This window comes from Mauremys mutica, chromosome 20, assembly GCF_020497125.1.
Source record: "Mauremys mutica isolate MM-2020 ecotype Southern chromosome 20, ASM2049712v1, whole genome shotgun sequence".
NCBI lineage: Eukaryota > Metazoa > Chordata > Testudines > Geoemydidae > Mauremys > Mauremys mutica.
The window spans coordinates 16,849,084-16,865,680 of NC_059091.1; the positions used below are offsets into that span (position 1 = coordinate 16,849,084).

Here is a 16,597-nt window from a genome sequence, read left to right on the forward strand (position 1 = left end):
CACGGGTGGGAAGCGTAGGGTGATCTCTCTCACACACATGCGGTGGGAAGCGTAGGGGGAATCTCTCTCTCTCTCTCACACACAGGGGGGAACGTAGCGGGATCTCTCTCACACACGGGGAGGGGAACCATAGAGGGATCTCTCTCTCTCTCACACTCACACACACACGGGGGAAGCGTAGGGGGATCTCTCTCTCTCTCTCACACACACGGGGGAACGTAGCGGGATCTCTCTCACACACGGGGAGGGGAACCGTAGAGGGATCTCTCTCTCTCTCTCTCTCTCACACTCACACACACATGGGGGAAGCGTAGGGGGATCTCTCTCACACATGGGGGGGGGAAGCGTAGGGGGATCTGTCTCTCACACGGGGGGAGCGTAGGGGGATCTCTCTCTCTCTCACACACACACGGGGGGAGCCTAGGGGGATCTCTGTCTCTCACACGGGGGTGGGAAGCGTAGGGGGATCTCTCTCACACACACGGGGGGGAGCGTAGGGGGATCTGTCTCTCACACACATGGTGGGGACCGTAGGGGGATCTCTCTCTCTCTCTCTCTCTCTCTCTCTCTCTCTCACACACACACACACACGGGAGGGGACGGGACACGTAGGGGATCTCTCTCACACACACACGGGGGGGGGGAGCGTAGGGAGATGGATCTCTCTTTCTCACAAGGGGGGACCGTAGGGGGATCTCTCTCTCTCTCGCTCTCTCTCTCTCTCTCTCTCACACACACACACACACACACACACACACACGGCGGGGGGGATGGACACGTAGGGGATCTCTCTCACACACACACGGGGGGGGGGGGAGCGTAGGGAGATGGATCTCTCTTTCTCACAAGGGGGGACCGTAGGGGGATCTCTCTCTCTCTCTCTCTCTCTCACACACACACACGGCGGGGGGGATGGACACGTAGGGGATCTCTCTCTCTCTCAAACATCCCGAGGCGAGAGGCCAGCCCAGCCCAGCCCGAGGCCGCAGCGCCTTGGAGCTGTTCCCCGCCCGCAGCCCCTTTGTGTCTCTTCCCAGCAGAATGAAGTGGCTTTTTTCCTCCCAACATGTGCGGGCCAGAGAGCAGCAGTGGGGGTCGGGTGCGTCCATCTCCCTGTATGTGTGGCGGAGCTGAGTGAATGGTTCTGCCAGAGCCCCCCATTGCTGGTGTGTGTGATGAGCCTGCAGAGCCCCATTGGTGGGGGAATGGATCTGCAGAGCCCCATTGCTGTTGGGGGGGGGAGAGATGGGTCTGCAGACCCCCATTGCTGGGGTGGGGGGGAGAGATGGGTCTGCAGAGCCCCATTGCTGGGGGAATGGATCTGCAGAGCCCCATTGCTGGCGGGGGGAATGAGCCTGCAGAGCCCCATTGCTGGGGTGTGTGTGATGAGCCTGCAGAGCCCCATTGCTGGCGGGGGGATGAGCCTGCAGAGCCCCATTGCTGGGGGGGGGAGATGGGTCTGCAGAGTCCCCCGACTGGCTCCCGGCCTTTCGCCCCAGCACGGGCAGGTGCTGGCACCAGGCGGGAGGGGGGGGCGGCTGCACGGGCGGGGCTATGCTCCGCGGAGGGAGCCCCCCTCGCTTTTGCTCCCGCCCGGCCTAGGGCAATTACCTGCCCGCGAGCCCCGCCCCCTGCGCTGAGTGACAGCCGCCGGGATCACATGGGGGGCGGGCGCTAGACTCGCCACCTGGGAGCCGCCACGACCGGGGCCGGAGGAGGAGACGCGCCGGGGATGCGCTCGCCGCCGGCCTCTTGTGCATCAGCAGCGGGCGGGGCGCCGGCCCCCTTCCCCATGGAGCGGGGCTGCTGAGCCGCTGGGCCGGGCCATGGTGGCCGCCGCCCCCGCTGCCGCCGCGGCGATGAGGAAAAGCTTCCTGGTGCCCGAGATCAAGCCCCTGGATCAGTATGACTTCCCCCGGGCGCGCAGCGCCGCCAGCCTGGCCTGGGCGCTGGCCAAGGGCTACGGGGGCGCAGGTACCGCGGGCCGGGCGCGGGGGGCCGAAGGGAGGTACCGCGAGGGGCGCCTGAGCGGCCGGGGGGGGGATCGGGATTATACCGAGCTGGGGGGTAGGTAGAGCTGGAGGGGCCCGGGGATCTGGCGGGGGTTCTGCATTATAGGGGGCTTGGAGCGGGTAAGTGCTGGGGGGCCAGAGGGAGGGCAGGTACACGGGGTGGGGGCGGTGCACCTGGGAAGAAGAGGGGGATCTGAGTTATACGGGCCTGGGGGGGGCGGTTTTGGATTATATGGGGCTGGGAGGTAGGTACCGAGGAAGGTTCGGAAAGCTCCGGGGGCCGGGGAGGGGGAAGCCCGGGCTATAGGGGGTAGGGAGAGACGGGGGGGCTGGATTATATGGAGTGGAGGTAGGTATGGGGGGCTGGAAGGTAGGTAGGTGGCCATCACAGGGTGGAAGGAGGAAGTGGGCGGCTGGACAGTCCGGATTATGGGGGAGAGATGAGCTGAAGTCTGTGGGGGGAAGGGACGAGAATCCAGAATACATGGGGGAGGAGACTTGTTTTGTGGGGAATTTCCTCTTCCTTGTCCCCTTGCCTGCTCTCTGTCAAATTTAGGTGGCTGGCTTGGGGGTCCCTGAGGGGAGGGGCCTGACTTTCTGCCTGGCAGGAGTGGGGTGATGGTGACCACCCCTCTGCCTGGGTTTGGCTTTGGGGGGATTTGGGCTCTGCTGGTCACACCCCCTGCTGTTGACAAAGGCCTCCATGCTGCTCCCTGGGGAGGGAAGGGAACAGAGGAACTCCCCCAGCTCCACTCACCTGCCTGCTCTGAGCTGGGGGCAAAGAAGGGTCCCTCCCCACCCCCTCCATAACTCTGCCATGCCCCTTCCTAGCAGGGCCCTTGTTTCCAGGAGCGCCTGCTGTCTGGCCTGGCATCTGACTGGCTCTGTAGACGCCCAGTCCGAACAATAGGCTGGGGTTTTTGCCCTCCATCTCAGTGCCCAGAGAGGCTTTTTCTGGCCCTGGTGGGGTGTGCTGCACCAGAGATAGGGCTGCGATGTGTGTGCGTGTATCTGTGTGTGGGGGTGGTGGCAAGTGTGGGTCTGTCACCTGCAGTGCAGACCCTCCCTCTCAGCAGCTGTGGCATATGAAAGGGCTGCCTGAATATTCAGAAAGATGGGGAGTGGGTTGTGTGCTGGTCTCTTCCCCCCCCTCCCCCCAGCCCTGTCTGCAATCTGTTCCCAGGCCTGCTCTGTGATTGGAGAGGGGGGATGCAGAAGGGCTGGGATTTAATCTCCATGTATTTTTCTCTCCCTGAGGCCCTGGGTGGGCAGGTGTGTCTCTCCCAGTGGCGGCAGGGTGGAAAGGACCTGGCGGGCGAAGGGTTTTGATTGGGGGCCGTGTTTGTTCCTCTATTTGTGTCTGATCTGGGACAGGCAGAGGGGGCTGCTGTGCCCGACACTCCCAGGGCCTTAGTTTCCAGCCCCATGGCTCTGTATTGTCTCCTGCCGAGGCCCTTTTGTTGCAGTGGCAGGGCCTGGGTGATGGGAGCTGTGTGGTGACGTGTGTGCGTGGCTAGGTGAGCTCACACTGCTTTAACCCTCTGCTTGCTGCTGCTGCTGTGCGCCCAGGGCTGTGGACGGCTGGCTGGTGCCGTGCCCCGCCCTGCCAGACTGCGATACCGGCTGTGCCCGGTGGCCTTGGCAGGTGTCGCTGTCAGACCTTTATCTCTGTGTGATGACGCTGGAGCTGGAAAAGCCCAAAGGGGGAGGGAATTGCTCTGGGCTGCTGCCTCCAGCAATGGGGCTTCTGTAGCCTGCTCTAGCTGCTGATGTGGCCCCACGGGGAGGCAGTTGGCTTAGCAGCCTTCCAGGATGTGTCCCTGTGCCCAGGGCACCTGGCTAGTGCAGGCACCTGCCTTGGGACGTGCAGCTCAACAAAGCGTGGGCTGGCCAGACCGTCTGAGTGAGGAGTGACTGCAGACATTGCCTGTGGGGCCCAGTGACTGAATCTGGGATGAGGAGGGGTCCCCTCTGAGTGGGAGCTTCATGGAGAACCCAAATTGTCCCATCTCGTCAGTGGGGTTAGGCCTCATGTGCTGGATATGTGTGTGTGGGGCTCCTAGATCCAGGGTGTTTGGGCTTCCCCTGCCCTTACCCAGCACCACCACCTCCCCCTGTGCCCCTTTGGCAGGGCAGCATGCTGCCCCCAGGCCTATGAGGAGGCCCTAGACCTAACGATGGGACTGGGATCAGTCGCCCCATAGAGTCTCCCTCCCTCCCTGTCTGTAGGGTCCCGCACCAAGCTCAGTCTGACCCGATGCCCCAGGAGGCCTGGGGATCAGTTTTAGGTGGTGGTAGGAAGGGGTGAGTGAACCTTCCCATTCGGGGCTCTCTGTTCCTTCAGCCCCTAGAACAGTGTCTTCTACCTTGCTCCCCATGCCACACTTCCCTGAGCTCCTGACATCCCCGGCTCCCAGCCAGCTGTGGGGCTCTCCTGCCTTTGCCTGGCTTCTGATCCTCCCCAGATGTCTGGCTGGGAGCAGCTCTGTTTCACACAGGATGGGGTGGGGGCCCCCCAAACACCCTCCACACGCTGGCTGGCGGGGGAATTCCTTTCCCCTCCTAGTGCTGTGTGGCTGGGAATGGAAGGGGCGGCAGAAGGAGCCGGTAGTGGGGCAGTGCCACCCCCTTGGGGTGGGTGCTAAGAGCTCTGTGTCATAGGCACAGCCTGGTGATGAGGGAGGGAAACCCCACGTACTAGCAGCCAGCCTGGGGGGAGGGGAGACATTTGGCTGAGGCTGCTGACCTGGAAGTAATGTGGGAGGGCTTGAAGGCAGAGCTGCAGCCAAGGCGAATGCTTGTGGACTAGGGGCTGGTGCCCTGCGTGGGCCCTTCCCTGCCAGGAGTGAGCGCTGCCAAGGCCATGGGACAACGAAGAGCTAGCGGCCTGTGGCCTGCTCTGTGCAGGAGTTACTCACTGGCTCCTAGAATGCAGCTGGCTCTGGGGTGAGGCTCGGCAGTTCAGAGGAAGTGAAGGCAGGTCCTGCCCCAGCTGGGTGTTACGGGGTGTGGGGCAGGATGGAGTTGATGACAGTAGGGTCAGGGCAGGGTGCAGAGTTTGCCAGCCTGTTGCTGTATGTGGAGTGAGGGAGGGGGCCCAGCTGAGAACAGGTTCCCCCTGTCCCTGCCCTTCTGTGTCACACACAAACAGCCCAAGCAGGGAGGCTGCGTCATCTGCTTTGGACCCAGGCCAGGGTGGCCCTGGTGGGGCAGCACCAGGTTCAGAGTCCAGGGCCCTGCTGGGAAAGCAGCTTATCTTCAGCCCTGGCAATGCTGACACCTGCCGGCAGCCCTGCCGACCTGAGCTGGGAACACACGCATGGCGCCCGCTCTGCGTGCCCCAGTGCTGTCTGCAGTCCAGCACTGAGGCCTGGATGGGTTTTTGGGCTGGCTGTGGAGTGAGTCAGGTCCCCTCAGCGCTACAGACCAGGACTGGGTGTAACCAGTGGAGCTGGGTGGTGGGTACGCAAGGCCCTGGTAGCCACTGTTGGTGTGTATGACGGGAGTGCCTGCAGGTTCTGCCTGGGGGTGTGGGGAGAGCTGTTGTGCTGGCTACTGCATGGGCTCCCCCAGCTGCCCTGCATGGATCCCTAATAAGAGAGAGTCTGTGCACCAAAGAGCTCCCAGTAAGTAAAATGTGGAGGGGAAACTGAGGCACAGAGGGCAGCTGCCCAGCAGGTCAGTAGCAGAGCTGGGAATTGAACCCTGCAATCCTGACTCCCAGTGTGGAGCTGGAGCCACTAGACCCCACTGTGCCCCAAAGGCCGAAACTGTTCTCACCACTCTTTCAATTAAGCGTGGCTCAATGGGCCCAGGCTCCAGTGGTAGCCCCTACAAGGGTTCCTGCCTGTTGGAACTCGGGAGATTCCCATCAGCACCTGCAAACTCTCTGGCTGCACCGAGGTGGCTGTTCAGAGATGTCACGGGCATTGCAAGACCCTGTCTGCATCCCAGAAGTCCCCTGGTGGGCAGGGGTGCGGCCTGTGCTAGCACAGCCCCCGCGGGGGACAGCAGGGCCTGCAGGGACCAGGCCTGGAACACAAGTTCGTTGACATGTTGATGTCAACACAGGCAGCAACACCAGCACCAGACGAGTCCTGACAGGCTCCTGGCCCAGCTGCTCCAACGCCATGTTCAAACCTGGTGATTCGGGCAGGGGCGGGGACTCCTGGCTGCTGAATTCCTGTGGTGGGAAGGCTGGGAAAGGAAGCAAGCCAGTTTCAGCTGCGATCTGGGCAGGCTGGTATTGCCAGGGTGGGGTGCCTGGGTATGTGCGCATGTCCCACCCCACAGCCAGTCCGCCCCCGATCACACTGACCCTTGGACTGCCTAATCCAGCTGCATCCCTTGATGCCTGTTGTACCCCCCCCCCACTGTCTGGGGGGGGGGAGGGGGTTCCTGCTGAGCCGCTTTAGAGAGCTGTGCTGAGGGAGACTCTCGCACATGCTGGAGGAAGGGGGGTGATGGGGGCAGGGTGCAGGGAGACTGTGGCATGGGCCAGTCCATTTGGGGCACTGCCAATGGAGGTGGGTATCTCTGTAACCCACATCCCCCTCCCCCACATTGTCTGCCTCCTTTGGGGGTGGGAACAGGGGCTTCTGAGTACCTTCTCAGTGCAAAGGGACAGAGGCCAGTGGGGGAAAGCTCCCACCGCCCCTATGGCTACCCCAGCATGGTGTCTATGGCTGGGGTCTGCTGACCCTTTGCTGTCTCTGCCTTGCCCAACCTGGAGAAGGGCTGTGGAGAGGGAGAGGTAGCCCCTGACCCCCTCACCCCGGGGCTGCTACTCATCAATGAAGACAGGTCACTGATTCAGAGTCATCTGGATTGCTTGGTAAACTGGGCGCGCACAAAAAATCTGCCTTTTAATCTGGTGAAATGTAAAAGTATGCACCTAGGGACGGAGAGCGTAGGCCAGACTTAGAGGCTAGGGGCTCTGGGAAGCAGTGACTGGGGGTCGTGGTGAATTATCTGCTGAACATGAGCCCCCAGTGTGATGCTGTGCCCAAGAAGGCTAATGCGATCCTGGGATACATAAACGGGAATCTTGAGTCGGAGTTTGGCACTGGTGTGACAGCTGCTGGAATCCTGTGTCCAGCTCTGGTGCCCACAATTCAAGACGGATGTTGGTAAATTGGAGAGGGGTCAGAGAAGAGCCACGAGAATGATTAAAGGATTAGAAAGCTGCCTTAGACTGAGCTCTTTGAGTCTGTCACTCCATCAGCTTAACAAAGAGAAGGTTAAGGGGTGATTTGATTAGTCTACGAGAATCTACATGGGCAAAACTATTTAATACTGGGCTCTTCAGCCTTGCAGACAAAGGTCTAACCCAATCCAAAGAGTGGAAGTTGAAGCTAGACACATTGAGGGTGGAGGTAAGGTGTACGTTTTTAATGGCGTGAGTAACTAGCTGTTGGCACAGTTTATGGAGGGTTGTGGTGGATTCTCCGTCACTGACTAGTTTTAGGTGAAGATTGGAGTTTTTTTCAAATGCTCTGCTCTAGGAATTAGCTTGGGGCAGGTCTCTGGCCTGTGCTGTACAGGAGATCCCAATGGTCCTTCATTCCCTTGTGATGTCCCAGTGCCCTGGCAATGGCTGCAGCAGTGCATTCTGGGATCCTGGATCTCCAATGGGGAGCAGGGCTTCAGGGTACCTCCCCAATGGGAAGTGCTGCCCTTCTCCACCAGGGAGGCTCTGGACCCATGGTGGGCCCATGTCCCTCCCCACCTCCCCCAGGTGCAGGGTCTGGGGCTCCCCACAGTGGCCCAGACTCCCTAAGTGGCTTTTACTACTGCCCAACTCTGGCTTCTGGCCTGGCCAAGGATGGGGCCTCTGGGGGGAAGAGGAGGAGCAGGGGGTGGGGCCTCATGGCAATGGGGAGCAAAACCCCACCTCAGGTCCTCCACCCCACCAGGAAGAGGCTGGCGCTGCCCCTGAGCATCAGGCAGGTGCAGAGTGGCTCCACAGGGAATCTGGGACAAATGCCGTCCAAGAGTCATTTAGCCCAGGGCCAGGACTTGAAGTGTACAGGACTGTCTTGCCCCATTAGGGATGGGGCAGTCCCCTTATTTGGAGCCGGTCTGGGACCCCACTGGGGGCAGCTGTGCAGGCTGTGGAGTGGCTTGTTGCAGCTTCTCCTTGCCTAGTGTAGACAGGCTCTGTCAGCCTTGTCTCCCAGCAATCCCCTGCCCCAGGCTGCTGGCTCTCGGGAGTCGGGGTCTCGAGGGCTACAGGGTGCCGGCTTCTTGGCAATGACCTCGTTGTGGGCGGGTGGAGGAATGGAGAGCCACTCTGCCTGGATTTTTCTCTAATCCTGGCTGGTCAGCCATGTGCAACAGCTCTCAACTAGTCCTGGTGCTGCCTTAACCCCTGGGCCTCCAGGACCACTGTGTCCTCTGCCTCTGGTTGCCCACACCTCCTGTTTGCTGGAGCCACCTCCAGTTCTTGGTTCCCAGCTGCTGCCCCCACTCCTAGCACAGCCTGAGCTCCCAGCTCTGAGCAGGCCCTGCTGGGAGGTGGGGGTAGGGGGTGCCTTCTCCTTTCCCAGGCCCATGTCTGGACTGTGCCAGCCCACCCCAGCTTGGGAGATTTCCTTCCTGATCCCGTCCCCCATCACTGAGGCTCAGCTGATGCCCTGATACACTGGAGTCAGGAGGGATGTGCCCCTTTCTTACCTCCGCTAACATCGTTCCAGACACTCATGTGCTGCATGGACTACAGGCCCCAGCAGGCCCTGCTGCACCTGGCCCTGAGCCGTGAGGCGGCACAGTGTGTTGGGACCCGTTGTCTCCCTTGGAGCTGAGTTTCAAGCCTGGCTCCTGCCAAGTGGCTGCGTGTCTCACATCATGTGCACCTGTGCAGGCCGCCAGTCTCATGCTGTGGTTCCTCAGGCACCTGCACATGCCTCCTGTGGGGCGGAGAAGCTGGCATCTCATGGGGAAGCTGTGCTGGGAGGTGTTCTGGCTTGTGTGGTGGGGGCAGGGCATTGTCTAGCGGGTTAGAGTGGGGGGGCTGAGAGTTAGGCATGTATCTAAACACGCCCTCTGTGCTGGTCTCCCAGTCAGTTACTATTATCCCCATTTCAGCACCTGAGGACTGGCCTGATGATGGTGGGTGCGGTGGGATAGGGGCCTCTTGGGTGCTAGGGGGAATGAAGGGGGCTGCTGGTGTCCTGTGGGAGGCTGCTGCTTTCCCGGCTGGGGCATGGAGGCTGTGCTGTGCCCATCCTACTCGGTGCCACATTACCAGCCAGTCCTGTCTGTGCTTGCGTTTGGGGCCCCTGGCAGCGCACGCTGCTGATACGGTGTTGGCTGGTTGGTTGGGAAAGTCACACAATAGCCTTCCCATTGCCTGATTGGATGAGTGTGCAAGCATTCCCACCGTGAAGCTGGTGGCATGTCCTGGGTGCAGGTGCTGTGTGGGTCTCCCTGCCACTGGCGTGCCCAGTGAGTGACTAGGCCAGCAGCTGGGCATGGGATGCAGTACGGTCTGTGCCCTTCCCTGGGGCCTGGCTGTGGAGATGGGGGCGACATGTAGGTCAAGAATCCCCCTTGGCAGCAATGCTCATGGCCCCAGGATTGGGGCTTTTTTCTGGGCCTGGCTGCACATGAGGCATTGACACCTCTGGAGCAGGAACACAGGCTGCCATCTCCAGGACATGGCCAGGGGCTGGCCCTGAGTTGCTGGGAGGGTGCGTGCAGGGGCCTTGGTATCCTGTGCAGCTCTGCCTGTTGGCGTGCACAGCGTGGGCTCTTATTCGGTGATGTAGATATGCTGCGGCAGTGGCTGCAGGTCCCAGTGCTTTGGCAGCTAGGGTGAGCCAGAGGGACGGGGGGAAGACAAGTCTGTGGGTGTCTGCTTGTGCCAGTGCCTCCTGCCCCATGTGAGGGGACCCTCAGGGGGGTGCCCAGTGGTGATAGACTCTAGGAGTTCAATCTAGTTAAACAATGAGAAGGTTAAGGGGGGTGACTTGATCCCAGTCTGAGTTCTTATGTGGGGAACAGCTGTTGGCTGAGGGGCTCATTCGTCTAGCAGACAAAGGCCTGCCCTGAGCCAGGCTGAAGTGGGACAAGTTCAGCCTGGGAATAAGGTGCATGGTTTTTAGCAGGGAGGGACCAGCTCCCCCAGGTCGTGGGGGATTCTCTGTCGCTGACCGGCTGTTACAGCAAGACTGACACATGCTCTTTCCACCCTGCGCTAGCCTGCGGGGGTATGAACCGGGCGGGCTATCCAGGAGCTAGGACTGGATGATCACAGTGGTCCCTTCTGGCCTTGGAACCTGTTGGCCTCCTCCAGCTGTGGGAGCCCGGTGTACGCTCTGCAGGGATCCCTGACATCAGGCCCCAGGGGCTGGGCCCAGCTCTGGGCACACACTGCCTCATGGTCTCCAGGAGGCCAGGTGGCACTGTGCCCTGGTCCCAGCTCCCACTGCAGGCTGGCTCAGCCTGGGGACTCTGCAGATGAGGCTAGTGTGCCCTGGGTTGGTGCCTGAGAGGTGCTGGGGCCTTGGAGACTGTTACACCCGGATTCCCTCCCGCTGCTCAGAGCAGTTCTGCCCACGCCCCCTGCTCCTGCAGCAGAGAGCGGGAGTTTGGGGTGCAGGGAGAGCTCTGTGTGGGGTGAGGGCTGTACCAGGCCCAGTTCCCCGGCTCCCACCTCTGGGCAGCTGAATGTGCGTGGCTCCCCTCTGTACGCCTGGTGGGCTGGGGGAGGGGCTGCCTCCCAGCTGTGCTTATCCAAGATAAAGCCGGGCAGGCTCCCCGGGGGTGAGGGAGGCCTGGCGCCCACCCAGCACTGCCGCGTTCGCCTCACAGCCTTGCCCAGATAAGCGGCTCAGGCAGCAGGGTGGGATTAGCTCACTGGCTTGCATTGCCAGGGAGGCAGCCACCTCTGGGGTGGGATGTGGCAGCTGCCCAGCTGTTTGGGACCTTCCTCTACTCCCTGCCCTAGTGGCAGGGCTCCCAGAGAACCCAGGAGTCCTGACTCCCCAGGATTGGACCCTTGTTTCTTTCCTGCTGTTGGCAGCTCCACGCTAATCTCTTGGGGGCTGTTACTGGAGCCCTGCAGCTAGTGGATTCCTGCTGAGGTCAGCATAGGGAATTACTAGCCAGTCACCCCAAGGGGCAGGAGCAGGGCTGTGCACTCCAGCCCCCCAGCTCTGTCATGCAGGCCCTTTGTGTTGATTCCTGCCACTCACCCTCCCTTTGCACCCAGCCTCAGCGGGGTCCCGGGGGCCGTGTGTCAGGGCATGTTGCTGTGGCTGTTCCAGGCCTGTTCTTCCCCTTCACCACTCTGCCCCCCTGAGCTGGGCTCTGCCAATCTCAAACATCAGGAGCTGCTTGGGAACCAGTGTCTGAGCCCTGCAGCCCCCCGCTATCCCAGCCAGGGCCCCTTAATCCAGTTTGCTCCTTCCTCCTGTCAGTCCTGTACACAGCTCCTTTGCTCCAGAGCAGAGATACTGCTGTGGGGCGTGTGATGTGTAGTGGGGCTGAGCCCCTTCGTGCTAAACTGGGGCCATGTAACAATGCCTGGGGGGCTGGGGTGTCTGCACCCACACTCACCCCCGCCCCGTCCTGGGATCTGGCTGTTCCCAGCGTCGGGTGCTGGAGGGGCAGGCGGGTGTCGTGGGCACGGTGCCACAGGGGGCGTGGTGTCTCCGTGCTGGAGCCGCAAGTCCTGTGTGCAGCAGGGACTCTGCTGTCAGGTGATGCTGACTCAGCCATGTGGGCTGCTCCACCTGTTCCCTGGGGGTGGGGGCACTCTCCCTGCTCAGGAATGTCCCCCCCCCGTGTGTGCATGCACGTGGTGGTGTGGGAGCTGGTGCGCAAATCTCATGTTTTACATCCTTTCTGCATAGAAAACAGCATCAAGAGGACCCATCTCTTCCTGCCCCTTTGTGTGGGCAGGAGAGGGGACTGTAAGGGGTGTGTGCGCCCTGCCCTCCTTATGTTACCTTGGACATAAATGTCGGGGTCATTAGCAGTAAGTGGGGCAGAGCCAGGGGGAGAACCCAGGAGTCCTGACACCCAGCTCCCCTGCTATAACCCATTAGATCCCACTCCCCTCCCAGTGCTGGGAGTGGAACCCAGGAGTCCTGGCTCCCAGGCTGCCCTATTGAGAACAACCTGCTGAAGCTGGTGGGAGCTGTGGCGCTATCTGGGTTATTGATCAGTCCCAATCCCCCTAATATGGGTCTGGTGTTTCAGTGCCCAGCCGTGATCCCCCTGCCCCAGTATCCATCTGTGGTGGGGGACTGGCACAGTGACGTCTGCACCCAGGTTCCATTAATCCCAATGGATCTGTTCTGGCTGAATTCCCTCTGCACCTTGGTGAGCCTGGGGTGAGTGAGTGAGTGAGTGAGCCCCCTCCCTGCTGCTCTCCAGCCAGCAGCCCCCCCAGAAGGGCATGGGGCTTGTGGTGCTGCTTCCCTGGAAACTGTACCCCCAGGTAAGTTCCCTTGGCTCCAGGATCTGTCCTGCGAGTTCCCAGTGTGTGGCTGTGGGGTGTCACCAGCAAGTCTGTTGGGGCTGGGCCAGGAGCAGCTGGCCTGGCCGGTTTCCCTTCCACCTTAATGGCGCCTGCCTGGGGATTATGTTGCAGGAGGTGTGTGAGCATCCTGGCACCCCATCTCGAGGAGTGGGGGCGACTCATGGTGTGGGGGAGCCAGGTGGTGCCTGCACTGGGGGTGCCCATGGCAGGGTGGGTAGAGGTTCCAGGCAGGAGCACCTGGAATGCATGTGTCATCATGGCAAAGATTAATCCCTGAGTGCTGTATGGGGGGGCATTGTACCAGCTGCATGGCCAGCAAGGGGGGCACCCCAAAGTGCCCCAGATCAGGCTGGTGCAAAGGGATTGTTCTTAGCAGCTGTGGGGCCTCCTAGGAAGGTGACTGGCTGCTGCTTCTGCCTGCCCTCCGGGGCACTCTGCTAGGAGCGGCCCTGCTGTTGGGGATGGGGTGGCACTAGACTCTGGAATTGATGCCTCCAGCCACCCCCAGCAATGGCTGGGAGCTCTTAGCTCCCTCATGGCCCGCCATACTGAGATCCAAGATGGTAGCACATGGAAGTGTTCGAGTTGAACTCATGTCTGGGGGGTAGCAGTACAGAGCACTGCCTGCTTCTCCCCCCCCCCCCCCCGAGGAGCAGAGTGGGAGGCTGGGCCAGTGCAGGGAAGTGGGTCTCAGCCCCTCCTGGGAGAGCTTGCTGCCTGTCACTGGGTCCCAGGTGAGCCTGTCTGTTTTGGTGGAGCCCCCCTTGCGGTGACTGGGGCAGTGACTGGGCTGGCAGTGGGAGGGCTGGAGCAGCCCAGTGGTGTCAGTGCCCCTGCACTGCTAGTGGGGATTCTCCTGTAGTTGGGTGTCAGGGATCTGGTCTGGCAGGGTGCGGAGTGGGTTCCATCTCAGCCAGTCTGCCGCATCGTGTCATCTCTGTGCTCGGACGCAGTGCACTGAGAGAGGTTGGAGGCCATGCCGGGAGGCAGGTGACGCTAGGAAGGTCTTGTGTAGCTATGAGGTCTGGTTAGTGACCCACCCTTCTTCCCTGCCACAGCACTGGGGTCAACTACATGGGGGTGGGAGTGGGCTGGCACTGCAGGGGTTAATGGAGGGGAAGGGGGTCAATGGCTATTGCACAGGGGACCAGAGATGGAGAGTCTGGAGCTGTGGGGGGTTGGGGTGGGGAGGAGAGTTATGGAGGGGAAGCGGCTGGGTGGGAGGCTCTGAGCCCTGGCTGGTCCTGTCAGCACTGCTCTCTGAGGGATTGGGATGAGGGGGCAGAGAGGGCTGGGAGGGTTCTGGGCTCCCAGGTGCAAGTGCAGGGATCCCCTAGGGCCAGGGAGTGAAGGAACCTGGATGGGCCACAGCTGGGACCCTCCCTGTCCAGCTCCAAGCCCAGGAGGCCATGTTTGTGAGGTCCCAGAACAAACCCAAGCTGGGCCATGGCCCAGCCAGCTACCCCAGAGCCACTGAGTGCCTGGCAACCCTCACCAGTCCATGGGCAGTGGCGGGGGGTGGGGGCTGGAGAGGGACAGGGCCCTTGCCAGGCCATGGACATGGTGCGGGGGAAGCTGAGCTGTCTGTCTGCAGTCTCTCCTGGCTGCTGCTTGAGGGGAAGCCAAAGACCCTGGTTGTCCTGGGGCTCCCTGCTGCTGGAGGGGCTGGCTGGGCTGTGTGCGCGCTCTGGGGGGGTTGCGAGAGTGGGGATCATCCCCCTGTGCTCTGTCTCATGCTGGCTGCTATGCCCCTCCTGCCCCTGGGAGTGACCCCCCGTCATCCCGATGCACCTGCCCGCCCCTCCCCATGCCTGGGAACACTGTCGGCTCCATCCACCTCCGCCTGACGCCCTGGCAGCTCTGGGCAAGGGAGGCAGCAGGGCCATGGCCCGTGGGAAGACGTGTCGGCCCCTGCTTCTCATACCCCAGGACGTGTCTGTACAGGCGCCACGTGGGAGTGGGGGCAGCTCCTGTCTGGGAGCTGGGAATCAGGGTGGGGGCCAGGCTTGCTGCTGTGGGGCCCCACAGGGGCTGGGGGTCCCCTTCTCCAGCACTGACTGGGAAAATCTGTTCCTTCTCCAGAGTCCCTATAGGGGGAATGGATCACAGGGGGAGTTTTGGGGCTTGGTGAGTGGGGGGCTCAGAGTGGGGCTGTGGAGGGAAAGGGGGCCATGGGAATGGGGGAGCATGGGGATTCAAGAGGCTGTGAATGGGGTGGACCATTTGGGACATGGGGAGCTGTTAGGGGCTGTTGGGGGATAGTTAGTGAGGTGTTCTGGGTGAATGGCCATGGGAGATCTGTGGGGATTCTGGGTGAGTGAGGGCCCCCTCAGCAGCTCCTCACCCCCTCCTTCTTGCAGAGAACGTGCCAGAGGAGCTGCGTGACCCCTTCTACACAGACCAGTATGAGCAGGAGCACATCAAGCCGCCCGTGACACGCCTGCTGCTCTCCTCAGACATTTACTGCCGGGCCTGCCGCCAGGTGCTGCCCCCTGACGATGCGACCGCGCCCACCCCCAAGGACAATGCTGCCCTGCTGGCGCTGTTGGGGCGCCGTGGCCTGGCCCCCACCTACCAGGACAAGGCTGTCAAGGAGGCTGACCTGCGCCAGAAACCCATCAAGATGGTAAGACCAGGTGGAGCGACTGTCTGGTGACTGCTTCAGGGGTGCATGTTCCAGTGCAGTAATTAGGGGAGGTGTCTGCCTAGGGTCCTCCAAACAGCTTGGGGGGGTGGGGGTGGGGGAGCTTCCAGACTGCCCCTTGCCCCTGGGGTGTCTCTCTGTGTGTGGGTATGTCCTGTCCAGGGATCTTTCTATGTATTGTGGAGAGGGAGCCTCTGCTGCGGGGTTTCCTGTGGTGCCAGGTGCCTGGACACCCAGGACAGTGCATGGTTGTGGGAGGCAGGGGCGGCTCTAGCAATTTCGCTGCCCCAAGCACGGCGGCACACCGCGGGGGGCGCTCTGCCAGTCGCGGCTCCGGTGGACCTCCCGCAGGGGTGCCTGCGGATGCTCCACCGAAGCCGCGGGACCAGGGGACCCTCCGCAGGCATGCCTGCGGGAGGTCCACCGGAGCCGCCTGCTGCCCTCCCGGCGACTGGCAGAGCGCCCCCCGCGGCTTGCCACCCTAGGCACGCGCTTGGCGTGCTGGGGCCTGGAGCCGCCCCTGGTGGGAGGTGCCCAGTGGGGCCTTGGCTGGCCAAGGGTAGGAGGGTGCTTGGGGCCCAGGATGGGCATTGGCAGGTGGCAGGGGCAGATGTTGCCAGGGTAGGGAGTGGGAGCTGTGGTGCCCCCTGGAGTAGGCTTCTTATGGGGAAGGGCATGAGCCTAGCACTGGGGGAGGCTGATGCATTTTTTGGGGGGAGGGAGCAGGCACCCTGGATTGGGCAGATCTGCCCCCCAGCCCATCTTGGCTGCCGCCTCCCCCTGCAGGCACTGGGCACAGGCCTGGGAAGTACATTGGCGTCAGGGTGGGGCCTTTACGAGCTGGGATCCTGGCTGGCACCTGAACCGCCATTGGGGTGGGAGCTATCTGCAAGCTGGGTGTTGAGCTGGGGGCCTGCCTGCTGTGTGCGCTGGGTGGGACTTTCAAACCCAGAGAGGGGCCCCCTCCCCTCCTCAGGCTGGGCCAGGCTGCTGGGTGTGCGAGGTTAATGCTGTCTGGGGGGTGTGTGTGTGCTATTTGTGGGTGATCTCTGGTGTGTGGGGGTGGGCCTATGAGCACAGGGCTCCTGACTGGGGGCCCCAAGGTGGCACTAGCTGGGGGCTCTGGGAAGTCAGGCCAGCTCTGCCGGGAGCAGCTGCTGTCTGGGCTGGATAAGTCCCACAGGCTGTGTGTGTGTGTGTGGGGGGGTCTCACCAGCCTGCTTAAATCCAGGGGTGGTCTTGGCAGCAGGAGGTCTGCTCCTGTAGCCTGGAGATTATAAACCTGCCTGTGGGGGGTGGTTAAGGGCCCAGCTGTTGGTGTGGCTGAGATGTGCTTGGATTGCTATTAATGCCGCCCTGGTGATCTGGCTGTAAGGCTCTGTCTCAGGCTGGGAGTGGGGTGGGTGTGCTATATATAGAGAGCCATGGCTGGTTCAGAGCCCCGGAGGGGGC

At 61.9% G+C, this 16,597-nt stretch overlaps 1 protein-coding gene across 3 annotated transcripts in view; it reads left to right on the forward strand.

Annotated features, from left to right (window-relative positions):
* The first annotated feature begins 1,699 nt into the window (after window positions 1-1,699).
* The window catches only part of CAMSAP3 (calmodulin regulated spectrin associated protein family member 3), a 37,612-nt gene continuing 22,714 nt past the window's right edge, over window positions 1,700-16,597 (forward strand). For all 3 annotated transcript variants that reach the window (XM_044995803.1, XM_044995804.1, XM_044995805.1), the window contains exons 1-2: window positions 1,700-1,974; window positions 14,862-15,127. In XM_044995803.1, the coding sequence (XP_044851738.1) occupies window positions 1,827-1,974; window positions 14,862-15,127 (414 nt within the window). In that variant the 5' untranslated portion in view covers window positions 1,700-1,826. The remainder of the gene's footprint in view (window positions 1,975-14,861; window positions 15,128-16,597) is intronic.